Raw genomic sequence first — 25,396 nt, forward strand, 5'->3', positions numbered from 1 at the left:
CGGCCAGCGCAGAAATCTGACCCTTAATCCTGGCCAACGCCAAACGCTGGTCCACGCCCGTTTGAAGGAAAGCCAACACTCTCGACACCGAGTATGAGCGAGGGGAATACCCCCTGGACTCACACCAGGCAAAATACGCCTTCCAAGTACGGTAGTAAATCTTCCCTGAAGAGGCCTTCCTGGCCTTGATCAAAGTGGGAATGACCTCAGGGGAGAGACCCCTATCCTTCAAGACCTGGCTTTCAACAGCCAGGCCGTTAAAGCCAGCGACTGTAAAGCAGGATTGAATATCGGTCCTTGAGACAAAAGGTTTGCTCGAAGAGGCAGACGCCACGGAGCGTCGACCGCCAGATTCACGAGGTCTGCGTACCAAGACCGGCGAGGCCAGTCCGGTGCCATCAGAATCACCGTTTTCGGGTCCGAGGCCAACCTGCGAAGGAACCTGGACAGCAGCTGAATCGGTGGAAAGGCATACATCAGACGATACTGATGCCAGGGCGTCACTAACGCGTCCGAGGCGTCTGCCCGAGGATCGTGCGTCATTGCCACGAATCTTTCCACCTTGTGATTTAGACGAGACGCGAACAGGTCCACATCTGGGGACCCCCACTTCGCGCACAACATCTGGAAGACATCCGGGTGAAGGGACTATTCCCCCTGGTCCAGGGTCTGGCGGCTCAGATAATCCGCCTGCCAGTTTTCCACCCCCGGAATGTGAACTGCAGAGATCGCCGGGACGTGCGTCTCGGCCCAAGACAGAATGTCGGCTACTTCCCGAGCCGCCCGGGCACTCCTGGTGCCCCCTTGGTGGTTGATGTAGGCCACCGCTGTGGCATTGTCCATCTGCACCCGAACTGGACGGCCCTGAAGCCTGTCCGTCCAACGCAGAAGACAGAGATTTATCGCTCGCAATTCCAGAATGTTGATCGGAAGGGAAGCTTCCTCCTCCGACCAAGTTCCCTGGGCAGACAAAACGCCCAGAACACCACCCCAGCCCGACAGGCTGGCATCCGTGGTGATCACCGTCCATGACAAGGGACGAAAGGACTTGCCCCGCGACACCGCCGGGGACTGGAGCCACCACAAAAGACCCCTTCGGGTGTGGCGGCTCAACGAAATCTGCAGATCCAGAGATTGCGGACGCCCGTCCCACACGGCCAGGACCTCCGCCTGAAGCTCTCGTGTGTGAAACTGGGCGAAGGGAATCGCCTCGAAGGCCGAAACCATCAATCCCAGACACCTCATACACGTCCGGAGGGACGAGCACTGATCGTCCCTGAGGGACCTGACTTCGCACTGAAGTGTCCGAAGCTTGTCTTCCGGCAGGAAGACCTTCGCCTGAACAGAGTCCAGAATCATCCCCAGGTAGGGAAGACGAACCGACGGACACAACGTTGATTTTGGAAAATTTATCGTCCAGCCGAATTCCTGCAGAGTCTGCATCGTGATGGGACAGGTCGTTCACCAGACCCTGATCGGTCGCGGACCGAATCAGGATATCGTCCAGATACCCCAGGACAGAAATGCCCTGGGCCCTCAGTAAAGCCAGAACCGGCGCAAGCACCTTGGTAAAAACCCGAGGAGCCGAAGCGAGACCGAAGGGCAACGCCACGAATTGATAATGATCCTCCGCAATGGCAAATCGAAGGTACCTCTGGTGACCCTCGAAAATGGGGATGTGTAGGTACGCATCCTTCAAGTCGATGGAGGCCATGAATTCCCCCGGAACCAGGGCAGTCACCACCGAGCGCAGGGATTCCATGCAAAACTTGCGAACCCGCACAAAGCGGTTCAGAGCTTTCAAGTCCAGAACCGGACGTACTTTGCCCTCCTTTCTGGGCACAGTGAACAGATTGGAATAGAACCCCCGAAATCTGTCCCGATGAGGCACCGGAACCACCACTCCCTGGGCCCGCAGGTCCCGCACCACCAGGTGCAGATCCTGCAAGCGCTCCGGAGTCAGCTGAAGGTTTGAGGGGAAAAATCTGCCCGCAGGCCGAGAGAGAAACTCGATCTTGTATCCAGATCGAACGATTTCCTGAACCCACCTGTCCCGAACGCGGTCCAGCCAGGGTTGAAGAAAACCGAGCAAACGTCCCCCCACCCTAGAAACGGGTGAGGGCGCCCCTTCAGGCCGCATTGTTATGGGCAGCGGATCCGTACTGGCCGGACTTCTGCTTACCCGCCCACGGCTTCTTCTGAGAGCCTTGGCCTTTGAAGGGCTTGCCCTTATAGTGCGACCGAAAGGCACGAAAGGACCCCTGAGAGGGCCTAATCGAAGCATTCTTCTTACCACGAACAAACTTATTCTAGTGAGATTGGGGCAAGAGAGTGCTCTTACCCCCAGAAATACCCTTTATCAGAGTATCCAAAGATTCGCCAAAAAGGCGTAGGGCAAATTTGCCAGAGTCTTGCGAGAAGATTGGTCAACCGACCAACATTTGAACCATATCAGGCGACGGTTCAAGACCGCCACACTAGAAAGGCGCGACGCCAAAGGGACTAAATCCAAGTCCGCATCACACAAATACATGACACCCTGATGAATCTGATCCACCATAGCCAAAGTTGTCGGCGGGGCAGAATCAGCCACCAGAGTGCGCCTGAGCACCTGCGTCCAATCCGCAATAGCCTGGGCTGCCATAATGGAAGCAAAAATAGGCTTCAGCATAGAACCAGCAACCGTATAGGCATGACGGGCCAGAGATTCCAATCTCCTGTCCGTAGGGTCCCGGAACACCGGGGTATCCTCAGCAGGGACCGCAGTTGATTTATTCAAAATCGCCACCGCGTGATCCACCTGAGGCGGTACACACCAACGCTCATCAGTAGCCGGTGTAAAGGGATAACGCAGCTTGAACCTACTCGGCACCGCAAAAGGCTTTTTTAAATTGCGCCATTGCTCATCAACCGCGCGCTGAAATTCCGTAGAGCAAGGAAAAACCTGCGATGTTTTGCGTTTCCTCTGCGTCCCATAAGAGGACAACAAAGCAGGAGGACATGGTTCATCCTGCAAATGCAGCGTTTGCTTGATAGAAGCAACCAACTCATCCATAAGTGCAAGCTCTTCAGACGAGCCAGGGGGAGAATTATCAACCCCTTCCACCTCAGCCTCCCCGTCAGACCCCACAAGGTCCAGGGATGAGTGAGACCCTGAGAAGGGCACTCCAGCCATAGCAGCCCCATCGCCCTCTGAATCAGAGGAAATAGACACCCTGGGCCGTTTTGTGGATCGATCAGCCACCAGCATCTGCACCTGAGCAGCCAAGTTTGCCACAATAGTGGCCAGATCAGCCCCCTCGGGGGAAGCAGCAGCCCCTTGGCCCCCCACCAGGGTGGGAGGAAACTTGCAATCCTGAGAATCCATGCCCCAGCAAAAAATTAATAAAGGGTACTGCCCCTTTAAGATCGTGGCCAGCGCTGGCCACCGCACCCACTGAACACACTGACCCCCACAGGGATAAGAAACTGGGCAAGGAATACAGGAAAAAAGGAGATATAAAAACCTGGAGAGCTCACACAGGCTGCTGCACCGATCGCTGTCCCAGAGGAAGTGATGCAAGACTGACCGCCCCTATGAAGCCTCTGCAAGGCTACACAAACATGGCCGCTGGCTGAGGACAAAACCCTGGGCAAAGAGAACATGGCGCTGACATGTGGGATCGATCGCCGCTCAAAATGGTGGCGTTTGGCGCCAAAAACGTGTGCAGTACCTCACAGGACCTGCCACCATAATTTTTGCCCCAGAAAAAATGGCGGATCGCCGCAGCGATCGCCGCACAGCATGTCTAAAATCTTACTGCTTTATATGACACCCAGCAGAGCGGGAGAGCCCCCCCCCCCTCACAGCCCACACACAGGCAGCAAGTGCACACAGGAGCTGACAGGGAGCACAGCAGCCACACAGACATGCAGGGTCACACAGTCCCAGACTGACACCCAAAAAAGACAGGTCCCCACATAGAGATACACTTACCAGTTCGGATGGCGTGGGGAGCCTGCTCCAGCGACCAAACCGCAGTACTGAGGACAGGGAGTGTCGCAAGCATGACGCAGTGGAGTTGCGGTGCGAAACCGCAATGGCGTCCAGTGAGGTAGCCACCTCACCGATAGCATCCCTGCAGCGAACAGGGATGGGTCGTTCAATGTGCCAGGGCAAAACCTAAGCTGAATGCTCGATGGCAGGCTGGGAAGCCCCTGGCCCTGAGCCCTGGGATCCAGGGTGGCCAGACTGAGACCCAGCTCCGCACGATCATCTTCATCAGAAGAACTAACTAATGCTGGAAATAAACAGCTAAGTAAAAGAAAGAGAAAAAACTTCAAATAAAATCAAAAAAGAGAAAAGTGGCTGAGACTAAGAGCCCCAGCACAGGAACAGCCTGCGTACTCCTGAGCTAGGCATGTGAAACTGAGTTGGTAAGCAGGAAGCAAGGATGTATTGACTGAGGGGACCACCACCGGGGGGTGGGATATGCTAAAAGCTTTGATATTAATATATTCTGTTGCCTAGCTACTCCTACGGAGCAAAGGTCAATAACCCCATTAGTGACGAATATGAAGAGGCGGCGACTGTCGGAGGACGTAAGAGAAATACAGATATTTTTTGCTATAAAACATATCCAATAAAAATTAAAAAATCTAATTTCTTTATAAACTTGGGCCAATATGTGTTATCCTACATATTTGTGGTAAAAAAAAAAATCCCAATAAGCGTATATTGATTGGTTTGCACAAAAAGTATAGCGTCTACAAACTATGGTTATATATACTGGAATTTTATTTATTTATACTAGTAATGGCAGTGATCGGCAACTTATAGCTGGACTGCGATATTGCAGCAGACAATCAGACACTAAAATACACTTTGTGGGAACCAGTGACACTAATACAGTGATCAATGCTAAAAGTATGCACTGTCAATGTACTAATGACATTGGCTGAGAAGGGGTTAAACATGTAGGCCACTCAAAGGGTTAACTGTGTGCCTAACCAGTGTTTTTGTGTAAACTGTGGTGCTTTTACTAAGTGAAGTGATGGATTTTATTCCCTGCTTTGCAGGGATACAAAATTCATCACTTTCCCCTTTCAGAGCAAAGCTCTGCCTTGTTTACATAGTTCTGTGATTTGACTATCGGCGAGTGCCGGCGGACATCCATTGCTCAGCACCTACAGATGGGCTTCTGCTGTCAGTAATCACAGCAGAAATGGAGCGCCCCCTAGGCGGAAGTGTAGAATCACGTATATTTACATGATTCCGCACAGAACAGCCGCCCTGTACCAGTATATCTGCTATAGGGCGGTCCTTAAGTGGTAAGGTAAATACACAAATCTTTTTTTACACTGAGTATGCAGGATAGGCAGGAGGAGGGGAGGACCTTTTTAAGAATAGCTAGTGTTAGGCTTTTCTTCCACTTTAAGCAACTTGTTTCAGGACCAAGCATTAGTGTGTCTTTAGCACATGTGGCAAAGAGCAACTTCTCAGAGTTTTTTCTTCAGAGTGGATCATAAACATATAGCCTCTTGAGGCCCTCCTCCTAGCAGCACCTCAACTGATGGGATGCCATTGCCCTGGGCTGAGGAATTCCAACATGCTGCAGCACTTTTTCCCCTCTTTTTGCCTCCTGGGGTGGAAAAAGACAAAAGCATGGCTCAAGGGATAACTTAAAGTGAGGTAGGTGTTCTGCTATGCAGGAAACCCAGATCCAGAATTAGGCTGTCTACTAATGATTTAGCAACGGGTTTCCAACTCCAACTAACATGGGAGAGAGGCAGTCCACTTTTGTCTGTGCACCGGTCCTGAGGTGATTGGTAAAGGAATAGTGAAGACGGCAATCCTAGGCCAACTTGGACTCTGCTGCACATCACTATCATCAGTATTGTTGCCTTTAGGGGGTTGTGACCTAGAGGCTTTCAGTCAAAATCCCACAGATGGTAGCTTCACCCCACTGGCTTCTCAGTCTGGCACATACACCAATTAACTATCCCCCTGAAACTGAACTCTTACCTTTACCCCTAAAGTGAAACTTTTAAAGCCCTGATACTAATTCTAACCTTTGAATGTCTAAGGTAAATAATTCACAATACAAAACAACCCCATCTGCAGAATATTGGTCACACCCTGCACACAGAACAGTCAAGCCAACTGCTCAGAGACCCTGCAAGGAAACCAACCCGTGCTGAGGATAAAAAAAAAAGGTGCAACGCTAAAAAGGAACAGAAAGTCCTTGACAGGAAATTCAACAGAAAGAGTCTAATAGGTGTAGGGTTCAAAATAGAAAACCTTGTGAGAGATCCTCCACTGACATATGTACACACACTGACTCTTACCATCCAGAGTGGACCACTACATACAGTGGTCAAATGCACTTGTTACAGAATCCAATCGATCGAAAAGCAGCACTCTTCCACCTTTAAGCACCTCTAAGCAGATTCCACTTCATATGGCCCTCAATGGATATAACGTTCCAACATAGTTAGAAAGACACTTCATAGTGTAGTACTTTCAGTATAAAATGTATTAAAATCCAGAAAACTCACTCACTGAAGGTAAGATAAAATCTCACATGTGCATCAATAATCCACCAGGAAAAGTTTCCAACCATCAAGATGGCCGACCTCTGTGCTTGGCAACATCACGTGATCCAGCTCTACCCAACAAGTTTTGTTGTACCGACATCATTAGGAGCTGAGGATACAGTGTCAAGAACTAATGATCCGTTTAGCCTAAAGCCCCGTACACACGTACCGATCACAGTAAGCAATAATTAGCTCTCAGATTTGAAATATGGCTTGATCAAAGCATAGCCAACAGACTATTTGTATTTTTTTTATCCCTCTCTCACTTCTACAACCACATTTTGCGTCAGATTTCTTTATCAAATTACACAGTTCTGACAGGCAAAAATGCAGATGAGGATTGTTCAGGTTAGCATTAAATAACAACTGTTAGGCACAATGCTTATTTACAGTATAAAATATCTCTAGAAGGTCCTATATTGCTTTTAACATCGTCTGCTGTTTCCACATTTCTTTTGCAAGAGATCTATATAGCACTAGGCATAATATGAAATATTATTTGTGATCTGTAATATATACCTTTTACTATACTTCTTACAGCAAGTATATTGAGTGTTCATGGAGCTTGTAGTAAACATTATTATTAAAGTATATGTATACCCTTACCTGTAAAACAACCCATTCAATATAAAATAGAAATGAAAGGCAAAACTTTTTGTTTACAGATCTAAACACACATAATAAACACCTTTTTCCCCCTCTTTTATAATTGATCATGTTCCCTCTGTTCTCAGCTGTATAAGAGCTGGGGGAGCAGAAGCAGCAGCACACTGCTCTTCCCAATGAAAGGCTGTGCATATGGTGGGGGCATGTCAGGACAAGTTTGATCAGTAGAGGATAGCACACTGAGTTACCAGCACAACTAGAGAACTGACCACTCTGTAGTCACTTTTTAATAGGAAAGCACAGGGACTGTCAGAAATACATTAGCGAATTAGGAATATGAAATGCTGGGTAACATATTCTTTAAAGTGATTGTAAAGTCTAGTTGTTCTTTTTTTTCTATTAAAATACCAAACATGTTATACTTACCGTCTCTGTGCAGTGGTTTTGCAGGGGGCAGCCCCGATTCCCCTCTTCTCGGGTCACTTTAGGCTTTCCTGGCCCCTCTCTCCACCCGAGCCAAGCAGCAGCTCTGTATATCCATTCAGTCATGAAGCCATGGTTCGGCCCCGCCTCCTCTCTCTTCTCATTGACTGAGCTTGATTGACAGCAGCAGGACCCTATGGCACCGCTGCTGTGTCTCAGTCAATAAAGAGGGAGAGTCCTGGATGGCTGAGGCATTCGTGGATATTGCTGGATAGAGATGGGGCTCAGTTAAGTATTAGGGGGGCTGCTGCACACAGAAGGCTTTTTATCTTAATACACAGAATGCATTAAGATAAAAAACCTGCCTTTATAACCCCTTTAGGTATAGAAACTGTTAATGTCAGTCTGAAATTAGTACTAAAAAACTACTGCATCTAGTACTGAAAGAGATCTATAAAAACTGATGTCAGTCAACTGTTTGTAAGGGCAGTAAATGGCTTGCCTTAGTGCAGTGTTTTTTCTTTTAAATCAGGAACAAGCACACTGCAACAGACTGCTCTGATGTGAATTAGCTTTTACTACTCATTAATAGACACATTGAAATAATATACTGTATAAGGTGTTTCTGTATACTGTTTATAAAACTCATTAAAATGTAAATCCAGCTAACCCCCTGTTTCCTGGCACCCTCCCATTTAAAAAAAAAAAAATGTATGCAAACGTGTTGTTCGGCAGTTTTTAGTTGTCTGGTCACGTGACATCGTGGGTTCTTTTTTTTCCTCCTCTTCTTTCTCTACCTATGGGTGGGTCCCAAATGCTGAAAAAAAGGGGGAAACATAATGCATCATGCTCCTGTCTGTCCCAGTTGGCTTGATGAGACACTTTCATAGAGCTAACAAAACGTTGGTTAAATGACACTGGGTGTTATTCTAACTAGAAGACAACCAGTGCTGGACCATGAAGGTGGACACATCATTGATCACTGAAAGTGGCGGTGGACCAATTTAAAATGCTGCAGTTATGCTTTAAGCTAGATTCACACTTTTGCATTTTGATGCAATTGAATGCATGTATAATTGTGTGTATTATGTACAATAAGATCTCTGCCTCTATAAGTAATGGGACTGGAACAACATTGGTAAAAAAGGCAGAGATGGGAGTAATGCCTTATAACTTTTTATGCAGAAAGGTGAAGCGGGTCCAGTATATTGCTATCTTCCTGGAATTACTATTAATCTCTTTTGCTCTCCTTAGATCTGCTGTCGCTTAGGAAACATATTTCACATGACAAGCTTATCATTACCTGGCCCGGTGTCATCATCTGCTCCAGTGCCATCAGATCAGCCATCTGAAGTGATATCGCCTATTGCACACAATAACAGCAATAACGCTGTGCCAAGTCCATGTGCTCCTGATCCTGATTCTTTTAAAGCTACAGATGTATCAGCACCTGAAAATAAAGACAGTCCATGTGATGTCCCTTTAGCACAAATTGATTTTCAAATAAATGTACTAAAAAACTGATGAAGAGTATGAATCATGTGTAATCAAGCTATGGAAGCATTCGTACAAAAAAAAAATGTGTAATGATAACTTTAACCAAAAAACAGCCTAGGAAGCTCTTCAGAAATTAAAATGATGCTATATTCTTATCAAAATAATGTAAGTATAATCTGTTATTCAATGTTCTAGTAGAATCATACCCAGAGTTATGGAAGAACTAGATGAAATTCTAAATGTAGTGTTTTTTTTTTTTTTTTTGCATTTATGTTTCTTTCAAATGTGTGCCTGTTCATTAAAGTGGTAACATTGAAACCATATTAATGTATACTGTATATATGTTCTTCCCGACAGAATTCCAGTGAGCTTGTAACTTTCCTTGCTGCACTGAAATCCCACACTGTGTTACCAGCCCTGCCTAGTTTACTTCTGTGGACTACAAGAGCCCCCCCCCCCCCCCCCCCATGATATGCTGATAAGGGGGATGAGGTGCTTTAAGGTTCTAACACACTTCCAGTCATTTTGTCCAGCATTGTCACCCTAGGACAGGAAGTGTTTTACTGGCAGGATCACCAGGTGAAAATAAAGCAAAAAGCCTGAAGAAAGAAAACAAATACAGCTACCATATCTCAAGGACTGGTGAATTGCAATAAAATGTATTTCTTTTCACTTTTCTAAAACCCCTTCCCAAACTCTTAGCCATACCTGTTAACCTCTATTTCCTAAGCTACACCTAAGAAACAACCACTGACAATTAACCCTATTCTTGCACATAACCCTATCTCTACTCTTCGACCTCAGGTTTAGGTATACCATAACTTATTTAACCTTAAAAAATAAAGCTCTCGCCTAAAGGTTCAAAGCAATATTTATCCGAATGGGTTAGTACTACCTGTAATACCTCCAATTCAAACTGGCATTGATCTGACAGGTGATCTTCTTTATCCAGCTTCTGTCTGTACATATATCTACTAGTCACTAACCGCTGTATTGCTGGCCCCCACTATCTATACCTAAGGTAATTCAGATTTTCCCCTATCGTTGATAATCACTAGCCCCTAACAACAGAAAGATCTGAACGGTCCGCCTGTGTGAAAGGGGCCTTAATGAGATGAGTTGGTGCCTGCTCAGTAATGGTACATCCTGATAAAGTTTTTACCCACTACTGATTGGCATAGACTTTCACTGCCCAGGTACACCTTACTAGATATATTCTTCTAAATGTAATGATATTGTAATATTATTTAATTCAAATATTTTCATGATACTTTACACAAGAAATAAAAAAAAAAAACTACAAAAGAAAGATCAAACCATGGGAATGAAATCACAGTTTTGGTAAAATGATGGCTTGTCTATAAAAGTAGATAAAACTTTTATGGAAAGAGGATGTTTTTTTTCTTTATAATTTCATAGTGGTAGTATTTACAGTGCCTTGCGAAAGTATTCGGCCCCCTTGAACTTTGCGACCTTTTGCCACATTTCAGGCTTCAAACATAAAAGATATAAAACTGTAATTTTTTGTGAAGAATCAACAACAAGTGGGACACAATCATGAAGTGGAACGAAATGTATTGGATATTTCAAACTTTGTTAACAAATAAAAAACTGAAAAATTGGGCGTGCAAAATTATTCAGCCCCTTTACTTTCAGTGCAGGAAACTCTCTCCAGAAGTTCAGTGAGGATGTCTGAATGATCCAATGTTGACCTAAATGACTAATGATGATAAATAGAATCCACCTGTGTGTAATCAAGTCTCCGTATAAATGCACCTGCACTGTGATAGTCTCAGAGGTCCGTTTAAAGCGCAGAGAGCATCATGAAGAACAAGGAACACACCAGGCAGGTCCGAGATACTGTTGTGGAGAAGTTTAAAGTCGGATTAGGATACAAAATGATTTCCCAAGCTTTAAACATCCCAAGGAGCACTGTGCAAGCAATAATATTGAAATGGAAGGAGTATCAGACCACTGAAAATCTACGAAGACCTGGCCGTCCCTCTAAACTTTCAGCTCATACAAGGAGAAGACTGATCAGAGATGCAGCCAAGAGGCCCATGATCACTCTGGATGAACTGCAGAGATCTACAGCTGAGGTGGGAGACTCTGTCCACAGGACAACAATCAGTCGTATATTTGAAAGTTGATTGGTGTGCTACAATGTGATCAGTGTTCATATAAATAAAACATATATATATATATATATATATATATATATATATATATATATATATATATATATATATAAACAAAACATTCAATATATAATCCACCACGTGATGACAATAATGGATGAGTGTTCAAACATGTGCTAGGTCAACACCGTGACCACACATAAAAGTCCAGAGGAAATGTCCAAAACTCAATAGATTATCCACCGGGTGAAGTACAATATAAAACAATGAAGGTGATATGCTGAGTCAACAGCCTAATGACACAAATTGTCCAATATATCTGTTGAACAAACTCAGTCTTTGTGCAACAAAAAGATGGTGATGTGAAGATGTGATGAAAATAAACTGGTGATGAGGTGATCACAACAAGTTGGTGACAGTTTCCCACCACCTTCTAGATGTGCTTCTTACCAGATAAAAAATGCAAAAGGGCATATAAATGATCGCTATTGAGAAACTCCTGATAACACCTCAAAAAACTCAGGGTGACTCAATATTCCCTTCACCAAATATTCAGATAGCTCCTTACCAGATGTAAAGAAATGGAGAGCATTTAAAAAATCTTCCTTTTCTTCCTGTACTGAAATGATGGGAAAGTTTCTCCTGGCACTTGTCCTCGATTTACCATCCACAGCAATTCCACATCATAAAATCCCTTTCTTGACAGACACAGCATCTCTTCATTCTTGAACATAGGGTTTATACCGCCACCAATTGCATGAAGGGAAAGCTCTTTTCCAGTTCTGATTGCTCCAAAGGGGATTGTGCACAAAGAAAAGCCATTTCTTAAAAATATCCATAAAAAGTGTCGTTTAAAGTTTGCCACAAGCCACCTGGGAGACACACCAAACATGTGGAAGAAGGTGCTCTGGTCAGATGAAACCAAAATCAAACTTTTTGAAAAAAAAAAAATCAAACTTTTTGGCAACAATGCAAATCGTTATGTTTGGCGTAAAAGCAACACAGCTCATGAACCTGAACACACCATCCCCACTCCCAAACATGGTGGTGGCAGCATCATGGTTTGGGCCTGCTTTTTTTCAGCAGGGACAGGGAAGATGGTTAAAATTGATGTGAAGATGGATGGAGCCAAATACAGGACCATTCTGGAAAAAAACCTGATGGAGTCTTAAAAAGACCTGAGACTGGGATGGAGATTTGTCTTCCAACAAGACAATGATCCAAAACATAAAGCAAAATCTACAATGGAATGGTTCACAAATAAACATATCCAGGTGTTAGAATGGCCAATTCAAAGTCCAGACCTGAATCCAATCGAGAATCTGTGGAAAGAACTGAAAACTGCTGTTCACAAACGCTCTCCATCCAACCTCCCTGAGCTCAAGCTGTTTTGTAAGGAGGAATGGGCAAAAATTTCAGTCTCTCGATGTGCAAAACTGATAGAGACATACCCCAAGTAGAGATGTCGCAAACCTAAAATTTGACGTTCGCGAACGGCGAACGCGAACATCCGCAAATGTTCGCGAACGGGCGAACCGCCATAGACTTCAATAGGCAGGCGAATTTTAAAACCCACAGGGACTCTTTCTGGCCACAATAGTGATAGAAAAGTTGTTTCAAGGGGACTAACACCTGGACTGTGGCATGCCGGAGGGGGATCCATGGCAAAACTCCCATGGAAAATTACGTAGTTGACGCAGAGTCGGGTTTTAATCCATAAAGGGCATAAATCACCTAACATTCCTAAATTGTTTGGAATAACATGCTTTAAAACATCCAGTGTGTATATACGATCAGGTATGATGTTGTATCAATCAGGTAGTGTAAGGGTTACGCCCGCTTCACAGTGACAGACCAAACTCTGACAGACCAAACTCCCCATTTAACAGTCAGTCAGTCAGTCCATTTGCACAACCGCAAACTCCCCATTTGCACAAGGTTGGATACCATGCTAGCCATGTCCCGTTTCTTGTCCTCACTGACGTCATTGAAGGTCTCTTCCTCCACCCAGCCACGTACAACACCAAGGGTCCCCGAAAGGTGACAACAAGCCCCCTGGGACACCTTCTGTGGTTGGTCTTCCACCTCCTCAAAGCCACCTTCCTCCTCTGACTTCTCTTCTTCAGACTCCTCTCTCTGCGTTGCCACAGGTCCAACAATCGACAACAACAAGGCTGCTTCTGGTGGTGATGGGGACCACAACTCTTCCTCTTCATGCTCATCTACGGCCTGATCCAGCACTCTTCGCAGGGCACGCTCCAGAAAAAATGCATATGGGATGAGGTCGATGATGTTGCCTTGGGTTTGACTGACCAGGTTTGTCACCTCCGCAAAAGGACGCATGAGCCTACAGCCATTGTACATGAGCATTCAGTAACGCGGCCAAAAAATACCCAGCTCCGCAGAGGCTGTCCTCTTTTTTTAAATTAAAAAAATCTGTTCTTATCAGTTTAATCCCTGTTACGTTACGTCCCCTATCAGGGGCCAGTGTATGGAATAGATTTTAGGAACCGGGAGATGGAAAAAGATGGTTGGTCTGTCCTCTTACTTCCAATTTTGGGCACTGCGCGTGCACCGTGCAATGTACTGTGCCATCCTATATGATTGGTGTGTTAGTAGTACTATTCTTATCAGTTTAATCCCTGTTATGTCCCCTATCAGGGGACGTGTATCGAATAGATTTTAGACAACCGCAAAGAGTTGTCAATAGTTGACACACTCATGACATCAATTTTATTCCTCTATGCGTCAATCTTGCTGTAGTGATGACTGTGCTCATGCGCACGTTTGGGAGATTGCAGGCGATGGCAATTTTTCAAAGCCTATGGTTGTGCTGAGGTAGTTCAGTGACAATTAAGTGACCCAGAAAACAATGATTCTGCAGTGTGGGCCCATTGTTGGCCTAGTAGGCTTTAATGATCACCTAAGATGATCATAAAGAAAATTAATGTTTTTTCTATGAAAAATTATCCAGCCGATCACTTTTAGTCTGTTCACAATGAAGCAACGACCTTATCACCTGGGGTGTGCCAACATTGCCAACACACTCCTAGAGGTGATCGCTTCATTGTGATAGGCAAGCCCCTTCACCACAACAAGGTAACAATCACGAAGGGGAATTGACACATGTATGTGCCTTTTTTTTGTGTTTTTTTTTTTTTGCAGCCACAGTGTAGCACTAGAGGCCAGAAAAATTAGGCATGTACACATGCCTGAAAAAGCAGGTATTGTTGCAGCCGCTGCTGTAGCAGCGGCCGGAAAAATTGAGGTTTTCCAGGCAAAAATTGCACTAGGGACTTGAACCCTAGTTGGTGGCGGAGAAGTCACGTAAGTCATCCGGCATGCAGAGATTAAATACAGCAGCGTGTGGACCATTTTTAGCCCAAGGCATCTCATCAGGCCTTTTTTAGTCAAATGCATCCCCCGCTGTCAGTCCCTTCGGGATCCATGCCTCCTACATCTTAATAAAGGTGAGGTAATCTAGACTTTTTTGACCTAGGCGACTTCTCTTCTCAGTGACAATACCTCCTGCTGCGCTGAAGGTCCTTTCTGACAGGACACTTGAAGCGGGGCAGGCCAGAAGTTCTATCGCAAATTGGGATAGCTCAGGCCACAGGTCAAGCCTGCACACCCAGTAGTCAAGGGGTTCATCGCTCCTCAGAGTGTCGATATCTGCAGTTAAGGCAAGGTAGTCTGCTACCTGTCGGTCGAGTCGTTCTCTGAGGGTGGACCCCGAAGTGCTGTGGCGATGCATAGGACTTAAAAAGCTCCGCATGTCCTCCATCAACAACACGTCTGTAAAGCGTCCTGTCCTTGCCGGCGTGGTCGTGGTAGGAGGAGGATTACTTTCACCTCTTCCCCTGTTAGATTCCCATTGTGCTGTGACATCACCCTTATACGCTGTGTAAAGCATACTTTTTAACTTGTTTTGTAACTGCTGCATCCTTTGCGACTGCCGGTAATTCGGTAACATTTCAGACACTTTCTGCTTATACCGGGGGTCTAGTAGCGTGGCCACCCAGTACAGGTCGTTCTCCTTCAGCCTTTTTATACAAGGGTCCTTCAACAGGCATGACAGCATGAAAGACCCCCATTTGCACAAGGTTGGATGCCGAGCTACTCATGTCCAATTCCTCGTCCTCACTGATCTCATTAAAGGTCTGTTCTTCCCCCCAGCCACGTACAACACCACGGGTACCAGATAGGTGACAACGAGCACCCTGGGATGCCTGCTGTGGTTGGTGTTCCTCCTCCTCAAAGCCACATTCCTCCTCTGACTCCTCTTCCTCAGACTCCTCTTCCAGCTTTGCCACAGGTCCAGCAAGCGTTGCTGTTTCTAAGGCTGTTTCTTGTGGTGATGGTGACCACAACTCTTCCTCTTCACGCTCATCTACGGCCTGATCCAGCACTCTTCGCAGGGCACGCTCCAGGAAGAAAACATATGGGATGATGTCGCTGATGGTGCCTTCGGTGCGACTGACTAGGTTTGTCACCTCCTCAAAAGGACGCATGAGCCTACAGGCATTGCGCATGAGCATCCAGTAACGTGGCAAAAAAATACCCAGCTCCGCAGAGGCTGTCCTAGCACCCCGGTCATACAAATACTCGTTGACTGCTTTTTCTTGTTGGAGCAGGCGGTCAAACATTAGGAGTGTTGAATTCCAACGTGTCGGGCTGTCGCAAATCAAGTGCCTCACTGGCACGTTGTTTCGCCGCTGAATATCTGAAAAGTGCGCCATGGCCGTGTAGGAATGCCTGAAATGGCCACACACCTTCCTGGCCTGCTTGAGGACGTCCTGTAAGCCTGGGTACTTATGCACAAAGTGTTGTACAATCAGATTCAACACATGTGCCATGCACGGCACATGTGTCAACTTGCCCAAATTCAATGCCGCCAACAAATTGCTTCCGTTGTCACACACCACTTTGCCGATCTCCAGTTGGTGCGGGGTCAGCCACTGATCCACCTGTGCGTTCAGGGCGGACAGGAGTGCTGGTCCGGTGTGACTCTCTGCTTTCAGGCAAGTCAACCCCAAGACGGCGTGACACTGTCGTATCCGGCATGTGGAATAGCCCCTGGGGAGCTGGGGGGTGCAGTTGGTGTGGAGCAAGACGCAACAGCAGAAGAGGACTCAGCCGAGGAGGTTAGCAAAGAGGATGGAGTAGGAGGAGTAGAGGAGGTGGCAGCAGGCGTGCCTGCAAGTCGTAGCGTTGTCACCAACTCCTCTGCAGAGCCACGCATTCTATGCTTGGCAGCCGCCAGCAGGTTTACCCAATGCGCAGTGTAAGTGATATACCTGCCCTGACCGTGCTTTGCAGACCAGGTATCAGTGGTCAGATGGACCCTTGCCCCAACACTGTGTGCCAGACATGACATGACATGACTTCCTTTTCCACAATAGAGTACAGGTTGGGGATTGCCTTTTGTGAAAAAAAATTTCGGCCGGGTACCTTCCACTGCGGTGTCCCAATAGCTACAAATTTTTTGAAGGCCTCAGACTCCACCAGCTTGCATGGTAAAAGCTGGCGGGCTAAGAGTTCCGACAAGCCAGCTGTCAGACACCGGGCAAGGGGGTGACTCTGTGACATTGGCTTCTTACGCTCAAACATTTCCTTGACAGACACCTGACTGTGGGCAGATGAGCAGGAACTGCTGAAGGTGAGAGGCGGAGTGGCGGGTTGTTGATAGGGTGCATGGAGGACAGCAGTGGTTGACGTGGCTGAAGATGCTGGACCAGGAGGATGATGGTGGCTTTGAGTTTGTGTGCTGCTTGTACTCATGTGTTGATCCCATAGGCGTTTGTGATGTGAGATCATGTGCCTTCGCAAAGCAGTTGTACCTAGGTGGGTGTTGGACTTCCCACGACTCAGTTTCTTTTGGCACAGGTTGCAAATGGCATCGCTGTTATCAGAGGCAGACACACAAAAAAAATGCCACACTGCTGAGCTTTGCAATGACGGCATTCTGGTGGTGGCAACAGCTTGCGTTGATTGGCGTGCTGTCTGGCTGACCTCGGGTGCCGATACATGCTGTCTGACTGTGCCACTAGCTCCTTGCGATGACCTCCCCCTGCTTCCAACTCGTCTCCTCCTCCTCTCTGTCTCCCCATCTGAACTTTCCCCCTCTTTTTCTTCTCTTCGAGCAGGCACCCAGGTGACATCCACGGACACATCGTCATCATCAGCCGCTTCACTTGACAACTCAGCAAAGGCAGCAGCAGCAGGTACAACGTCATCATCATCACAATGTACGTCCATGTGTATAATGCTGCCTCACTGAGACATATCCCCGTTATCTACATCCTCTGGCACTAATGGTTGCGCATCACTTATTTCTTCCAACTGATGTGTAAATAACTCCTCTGACAGATCAAGTGAAGCAGGTGTGGTGCTAGTGGTGGTGGTGGTGGTGGTGCCGGCGGGCGGGCGAGTGGTAAATTGAGAGGTTCCCGAAGCTGAGCTAGAGTAGGATGGTGATGGTGCATCAAGGTTCCGAGCGGAAGCTGTAGAAGATTGGGTGTCCTGTGTAAGCCAGTCAACTATGTCCTCAGAATTTTTTGAGGTCAGGGTACGTGGCTTCTGATCACTGGGCATTATTCTAGGGCCAAAGGAAATCACAGCACCATGACCACGACGGCCCCTGCGGGGTGGCCTGCCTCTGCCTGTAATTTTTTTAGATTTGTGGTACTATGTGTGCAAGGTGCTGTGCCACCCTATATGAGTGTTGGGCAGTGGGTACAGTACAGTCTGTGGACCTGACACTCACTGGCAGGCAACTATAAAAAATATATATTTTTTTAATTTGCAAGGTGCTGTGCCACCGTATATATGTGTGGTGGGCACTGCAGTGGGCACAGTACACTCTGTGGACCTGACACTCACTGGCAGGCCAGGCAACTGCAATTATAAAAAATATATATTTTTTTAATTTGCAAGGTGCTGTGCCACCGTATATATGAGTGGTGGGCACTGCAGTGGACACAGTACACTCTGTGGACCTGACACTCACTGGCAGGCCAGGCAACTGCAATTATAAAAAATATATTTTTTTTTAATTTGCAAGGTGCTGTGCCACCGTATATATGAGTGGTGGGCACTCCAGTGGGCACAGTACACTCTGTGGACCTGACACTCACTGGCAGGCCAGGCAACTGCAATTATAAAAAATATATATTTTTTTAATTTGCAAGGTGCTGTGCCACCGTATATATGAGTGGTGGGCACTGCAGTGGGCACAGTACACTCTGTGGACCTGACACTCACTGGCAGGCCAGGCAACTGCAATTATAAAAAATAAATGTTTTTTCAATTTGCAAGGTGCTGTGCCACCGTATATATGAGTGGTGGGCACTGCAGTGGGTACAGTACACTCTGTGGACCTGACACTCACTGGCAGGCCAGGCAACTGCAATTATAAAAAATTATTATTTTTTTTAATTTGCAAGGTGCTGTGCCACCGTATATATGAGTGGTGGGCACTGCAGTGGGCCCAGTACACTCTGTGGACCTGACACTCACTGGCAGGCCAGGCAACTGCAATTATAAAAAATATATTTTTTTTTAATTTGCAAGGTGCTGTGCCACCGTATAAATCAGTGGTGGGCACTACAGTGGGCACAGTACACTCTGTGGACCTGACACTCACTGGCAGCCGGCAGGCAACTGCAATTATGACAGAGGAAAAAAAAAAAATTTTTAAACTGCAAGGTACTGTGCCACCCTATATGAGTGTGGTGTGCACACAGTACAGTCTGTGGTGGGTCTGTGGCCTCTCACACACGGCGGGCAGGCAACTGCACAATAGATATATATATATATATATCAAAAAAAATAAAACATTTACTGAAATACCAGCCCTAAAAAGGGCTTTTTGGGGTGCTGTCAGGATGCTGTCCTTACAGCAGGAGTGGACCGAGAACAACAACTAACTAACAACTGTCCCTATTAACAGCAGCAGCAGCAGCACTCTCCCTGCTCTCACTAACACACTGCTTCAGAATGATCTAAGATGGATGCTACTTTATAGGAGGTGGGAGGGTGTGGGAGGGAGGGTATGCTGATTGGCTGGAATGTGTCTGCTGACTGTGAGGTACAGGGTCAAAGTTTGCCTCAATGATGAAGTATAGGGGGCGGACCGAACATCGCATATGTTCGCCCGCAGCGGCGGACGCGAACAAGCGATGTTCGCTGGGAACTGTTAGCCGGCGAATAGTTCGGGACATCTCTAACCCCAAGTGACTTACAACTGTAATCGCAGCAAAAGGTGGCGCTACAAAGTATTAACTTAAGGGGGCTGAATAATTTTGCACGCCCAATTTTTTTTATTTGTTAAAAAAGTTTGAAATATCCAATAAATTTCGTTCCACTTCATGATTGTGTCCCACTTGTTGTTGATTCTTCACAAAAAAATTACAGTTTTATATCTTTATGTTTGAAGCCTGAAATGTGGCAAAAGGTCGAAAAGTTCAAGGGGGCCGAATACTTTCGCAAAGCACTGTATATATGTGTATATATACGTATATATTTACAGTGCATTGCGAAAGTATTCGGCCCCCTTGAACTTTTCGACCTTTTGCCACATTTCAGGCTTCAAACATAAAGATATAAAACTGTAGTTGGTTTGGGCTGCTCGTTCTTAAGAATTACATGCAAAATAATGGTACCGCTTTCAGCACCTAAAATTGGAAAGAATCATACCGCCAGGGAGGTTAAGAATACTATCATTAATAAAAGTCTTAAGTTTATTTTTTATCAATTAACAAAATAGAAAATAAATGAACTGAAGAGAAATCCAAATAAAATCAATATTTGGTGTGACCACCCTTTGCCTTCAAAACAGAAACAATTCTTCTAGGTAAAATTGTATCAAAATAGTGAATACACCACTTAAAAGGAAAACACCAAGCAGCGCAAATGCAAAATAAATAAATAAATAAACAAATAAATTAATATGAATAAATAAGTGTCTCAGAAAATATTTCATGTAAGTCCAAAAAGAAATAATAAATATTGCACAGTTCAGTGAAAAAGGTGCCTAATTTGGTATATCATCCAATGCTGTGGATCCTGTGAATAAAGGATGATTCTATCACCATAAATTCCACCACCAATGTGACTTCCAACACCACTCCCATCAGCTGGCCACTCATCAAAAATATTTGCCCCCCATTTACATGGTATGGGCAATCGCGCTGTAAAGAATAAATGATGACAAATTCCTCTAGATAGATGTAGCTCCCTTGTCTTTCTACTCTAAAATTCGCTCCAAACCACAGATCTTCTGTGGACGTAAGTTGCTTCAAATCCTTCTGTCTCTTCATCTAATCCCAGACAGACTCGATGTTGAGATCAGGGCTCTGTGGGGGCGAAACCATCTCTTTCAGGACTTCTTGTTCTTCTTTATGCTGAAGATAGTTCTTAATGACATTGGCTATATATTTGGGGTCATTGTTCTACTGCAGAACACATTTGGGGCCAATCACACCTCTCCCTGATGGTATGCCATGATGAATAGTTATGTGCCTGTATTTCTCCAGCACTGAGGCCACCATTCATCCTGACCAAATCTCCAACTCCATTTGCAGAAATGCAGCCCCAAACTTGCAAGGAACCTCCACCATGCTTCACTGTTACCTCCAGACACTCATTATTGTACTGCTGTCCAGCCCCTTGTCGAACAAACTGCCTCCTGCTACAGCCAAATATTTCAAATTGTGACATTTTTCGGGATCCCAGTTGCCATGTTTTTGTGCATAGGTGAGTCACTTGTTTCCACTTTGGAGGTCTGGCCATTTGGCAGCATTTCTTTCATAAAGACTATTTCTGGATAGACTTCTCCAGACAGTAGATGGGTGTACCTGGGTCCAATTGGTTTCCGCCAGTTTTGTGCTGATGGCACTGTTAGACATCTTTCGAAGTCGAAGGGAAGTAAGCATGATGTGTCTTTCATCTGCAGCATTTTTACTTGGCCAACCACTGTGTCTATGGTTCTCAACATTGCCTGTTTATGTGTGCTTCTTCAAAAGTGCTTGAACAGCATATCATGAAACCCCAGTCTGCTTTAAAATCTTGCCAGGGAGAGACCATGCAGTATGACTACCTTTTGTCTTGGTCCTATGCTCAGTCTTGCTGTGGTGTATGACCTGTGACATGAAACTGTCTTCTACAACCTTACTTTGGTAGCAGAGTTTGGCTGTTCCTCACCCAGTTTTAAGCCTCCTACACAGCGGTTTCTGTTTCAGTTAATTACTGTGTATCAATCTACATATGAAATTGATCACCATTAGCACCTGCTTTCTAAATAAAGCCTGGTACACACTATTCGTTTTTTTCCTTTCAACCCAGCGGGTTGAGCGAAAAAAAAAAAAAAAACGGTCAGATACGGTTGGTGCTGCTATACTAACTATAGGAAGTTAGTATATCGATCTCCCCCCACTGAGCTCTTGTGTTTTGACAGGGGGACAGCCCCCACCCCCCGCTATAACATTCCCATCAGCCTCTCTGCCATTGGCTGAGAGAGCTAATCAGGAGTCAGTTGGCTGTTGGTTTTTCAGCATGCTCGTCCAACAGAAGCTAGCTAAACTGCTGGCTTCTGTTGGACAGACCAACATACACACGAGCTGAATGTTGCCTGCTTTTTTTTTTTTTAACCAGCAAATGTCTCCTAACATTCAGGCATGTGTACCCGGCCTAATACTATAAAATCCCTGACTCTGTGCAAGTGTGCAAAGTGTACAAGTATAAAAATCGATGCTGGTTTAAAGCCAAAGGATAGTCACACCAAATATTGAGCTGATTTTGAATTTTCTTCTGTTCACTCACTTTACATTTTATACATTCACAAAAATAACATTTAATTTTTTTTTTTTTTTTTATAAGCATTTTTACTTTACAACATTTCTTCTCACCTGCCTACAACTTTTGCACAGTTCAGTATACACAAATTTGTATACACTAATTTTACAACATTTTTAATGGTGTCTTTATTTTGATGTAGCACCCTTCTAGCGTCGGATGCTAGGCAAATTTTGTTTTTGGCTCCCTCTGTAGTCAAGGGAGCAGTGATTGTTTGTTCTGGTCTTTCCAGGGTTTTACAGACTAGCAGTTTGATTGCTTACCCCTGCCTTCGGAAGAAGCTTCCAGAACATAAGGAGGGAGCTTCAAATGACCAACCTGAATGCTTACCATGGTTTACCAAGTCCCTGGAGAGGAGTGCCCAGAAGGTGGCTGGAGAGGGGATAAATGGTCTGAAGCCCTGCAAAAGTGTTCTCTCTCCTCAGGAGAGTTCCAAGCCTTGAGGGGGGGGGGGTGATTCCTGGTGACTGTGTGTGCTTTTGGGATTTAAGTGCCAGAGGTAGCTATGGACTGAGATGTCTCTCACAGGGTCTCAGTCCCCGTTCACATGCAGGCGACGCTACTTCCAGGGGCGACCTCCGAGGTCGCGGTGCGAGCAGCGCGCCGCGACCTCGTAGCGGCCGCCACGGACTTCATAACATTGAAGTCTATGGCGGTCTCCTCCTGGTCGCCCCAAAGAAGCTCCGGACCCTTTTTCTAAGTCAGAGCGACTTGTGTCGCTCCTATTAGAACGGGTCCGCAGCTTCCCTATGGAAGGCGACCTGCAGCGACCTGTGAGGTGACCAGGTCGCCTCACAGGTCGCCTTAGTGTGAACGGGGCTTAAGAGTAATGGCCATTTCCCTGTCTCCAGCAGAATCCTGGAGTGTCAGCCTAAAGTAAAATATTGTCCTGTTTATTGTGCAGTGTTGTGGAGTAAGTCATGCCTTAATTCTCTACTGTTAAACGTTCTTGAAGCAATAAAATTCAAAGACATTACCTAGACTGCGTTATTGGGGCCGGAGTGTATGGACTGGTGCTTGTGGCAGCCTCTCTACTATTAGAGAATAACCAGCTGTTACCAGCAGTCCTAGCAAGGGTAGCTCTACATTATTTTCACAATTCAGGAGAAGTTTCTCTTTATTGTAAAACGTCAGTCAAGGTTTTTTTTTAGTTTTGTATAGAACCTACAATGTTAAGAGCCTGTATCAGGTTTTATTTCAGTCTGCATTACCACAGGCTGTCTGACTGCCTGTCATGGGCATCTGCACCGGTTTTCTTTGTTTTTACTGTAATCATACTCACGGTCTTTTGGAATTTGGCCAAAAAAACACACCTTGCTTTTGCTACATTTGGCAGCCCTTGTAAACAGCTTGTTCATCAGTGGAGGTTCTGGGTACTGTATTAGCAGAGGGTTATATCTGTAAGACTATATACATGTATTTATATATTTTTACAGGGCTTGCTTTCTCAGAGAATAGATGCAGGAACTCAATCATGCCCCCCCCCCATCGAACAGTGGGTGGGGCCAAATTGCACAGTGGGAAGATCCTAAAGAGTCAATAAATACCAGGCACGCACAGATTGCAGAGTTCAGGGGTGCGCTATATACAGAGTGTAGAGTTCAGGGGTGCGCTATGTACAGAGTGCAGAGTTCAGGGGTGTGCTATGTACAAAGTGCGGAGTTCAGGGGTGTGCTATGTACAGAGTGCAGGACTGAGGACTACTCTACATACAGAGTGCAAGGTTTAGGGGTGTGTTATGCACAGAGTGTGCTATGTACAGAGTGCAGAGTTCAGGGGCACACTAAGTACATGGTGCAGAGTTCGGGGGTGCACTATGTATAGAGTGCAGAGTTCTGGAGTGCGCTATGTACAGAGTGCAGAGTTCTGGAGTGCGCTACGTACAGTGTGTAGTGTTCAGGGTTGTGCTATGTACAGAGTTCAGGGGTGTGATATGTAAAGAGTGCAGGACTGAGGACTGCTCTACATACAGAGTGCAGGTGTTAGGGGTGTGCTATGCACAGAGTGTGCTATGCACAAAGTGCAGAGTTCAGGGGTGTGCTAAGTACAGATTGCAGAGTTCAGGGGTGCGCTATGTACAGAGTTCTGGGATGCGCTATGTACAGAGTTCTGGGATGCGCTATGTACAGAGTTCTGGGATGCGCTATGTACAGAGTGCAGGATTGAGGAGTGTGCTACATACAGAGTGCAGGGTTTAGGGGTGTGCTATGCACAGTGTGCATGCTTCAGCTCTCCTTCACAGCAGGGTTGCTAACCTCTGGTGGCATTTTTTTACTGACAAAACATGGTAAATTTACTGATGGAGCATGTTTTTTTACTGACAACCTGATAAATGACAGAACTCCTATTACAAATTAAGATAATCAATATTTAAACAGTATAAACATGATATGGAAACACTGACAATACACATAACACGTATTTTGCCTGGTTACAAATTATCAGCCCCTAAAATTTAGGGACAGTTGTAAAAGTCACTGATTTTTCTAAACTGTCAGTAAATTTACTGATGGTTGGCAACCCTGCTTCACAGGCTTTCCACGTCTCACTTTCACCCCTCCTCGGCTCTTACATCTGCATCCCCCCAAAGCTACCTCACATCTCAACTACCCAGCCTGGCTCTAGTACCTCCCAGCAGTGTAGGCAGCTCTGACCTGCAGGGAGATGATTGGTTGGTATCTGTGCACCTAGACAGAGCAGCTTACCTGTGATGCCCCATCCCACACCTGCATGTGGCATGTCCCATGTGAATGCAGGGAGATGTAAGAGCTGCCATGAGACCACCTATGTTCAGCAAGCAGTAGGGCAGCCGCCAGGACGCTAGTGGAGCTGACTATAGTAGTGGTGTTTATTAGGGCTCATGCTCACTGCCACTCAAATACAAATGCCTGCTTTTACAGGCATTTGAGCTTTTATTGCAGCTTGAAGAAGCTTATGCTTTTTTGTATATTTTTATTGCGCTTCTTAGAGCATAAGTGTTTTTTTTTTTTTCCACAAACTCACCTCTCAGCTTATTTTTTCCTATTTTGTTTCTGGGTTTTCTAACTCGTTTGAGCTTTTTTACTCTTATTAGGCACTGGTTTTTTTCTGCTCAAAAGCTCCTCTCAAAAATGTAATTTTGGTGTTTGTTTTTCTGCCTGTAAACTCCTGAAGAAGCCATGCATGGACACATTAGCTAACATGGAGGGGAGTTTCCAGGAAGAAAAATGAGAGCAGTGAATGAGCCCTTAAACTGATTTTCAGCCTCCAGGAGAGCCCTCAGGTAAGGCACACACATTGCTACACCAATGGAACTTCGCTAA

The 25,396-nt window shown here is 45.7% G+C and overlaps 1 protein-coding gene across 1 annotated transcript in view; it reads left to right on the plus strand.

Annotated features, from left to right (window-relative positions):
• SAMD7 (sterile alpha motif domain containing 7) overlaps positions 1-9,129 on the plus strand; it is a gene marked incomplete at its 3' end in the record, with an annotated part of 136,932 nt that extends 127,803 nt beyond the window's left edge. Inside the window, exon 9 of the mRNA XM_082251695.1 lies at positions 8,860-9,129. Coding sequence (XP_082107821.1) covers positions 8,860-9,129 — 270 coding nt within the window. The remainder of the gene's footprint in view (positions 1-8,859) is intronic.
• Between the last annotated feature and the right edge of the window lie 16,267 nt (positions 9,130-25,396).

This window comes from Pelophylax lessonae (assembly GCF_965119305.1).
Source record: "Pelophylax lessonae genome assembly, chromosome: 3".
Lineage (NCBI taxonomy): Eukaryota > Metazoa > Chordata > Amphibia > Anura > Ranidae > Pelophylax > Pelophylax lessonae.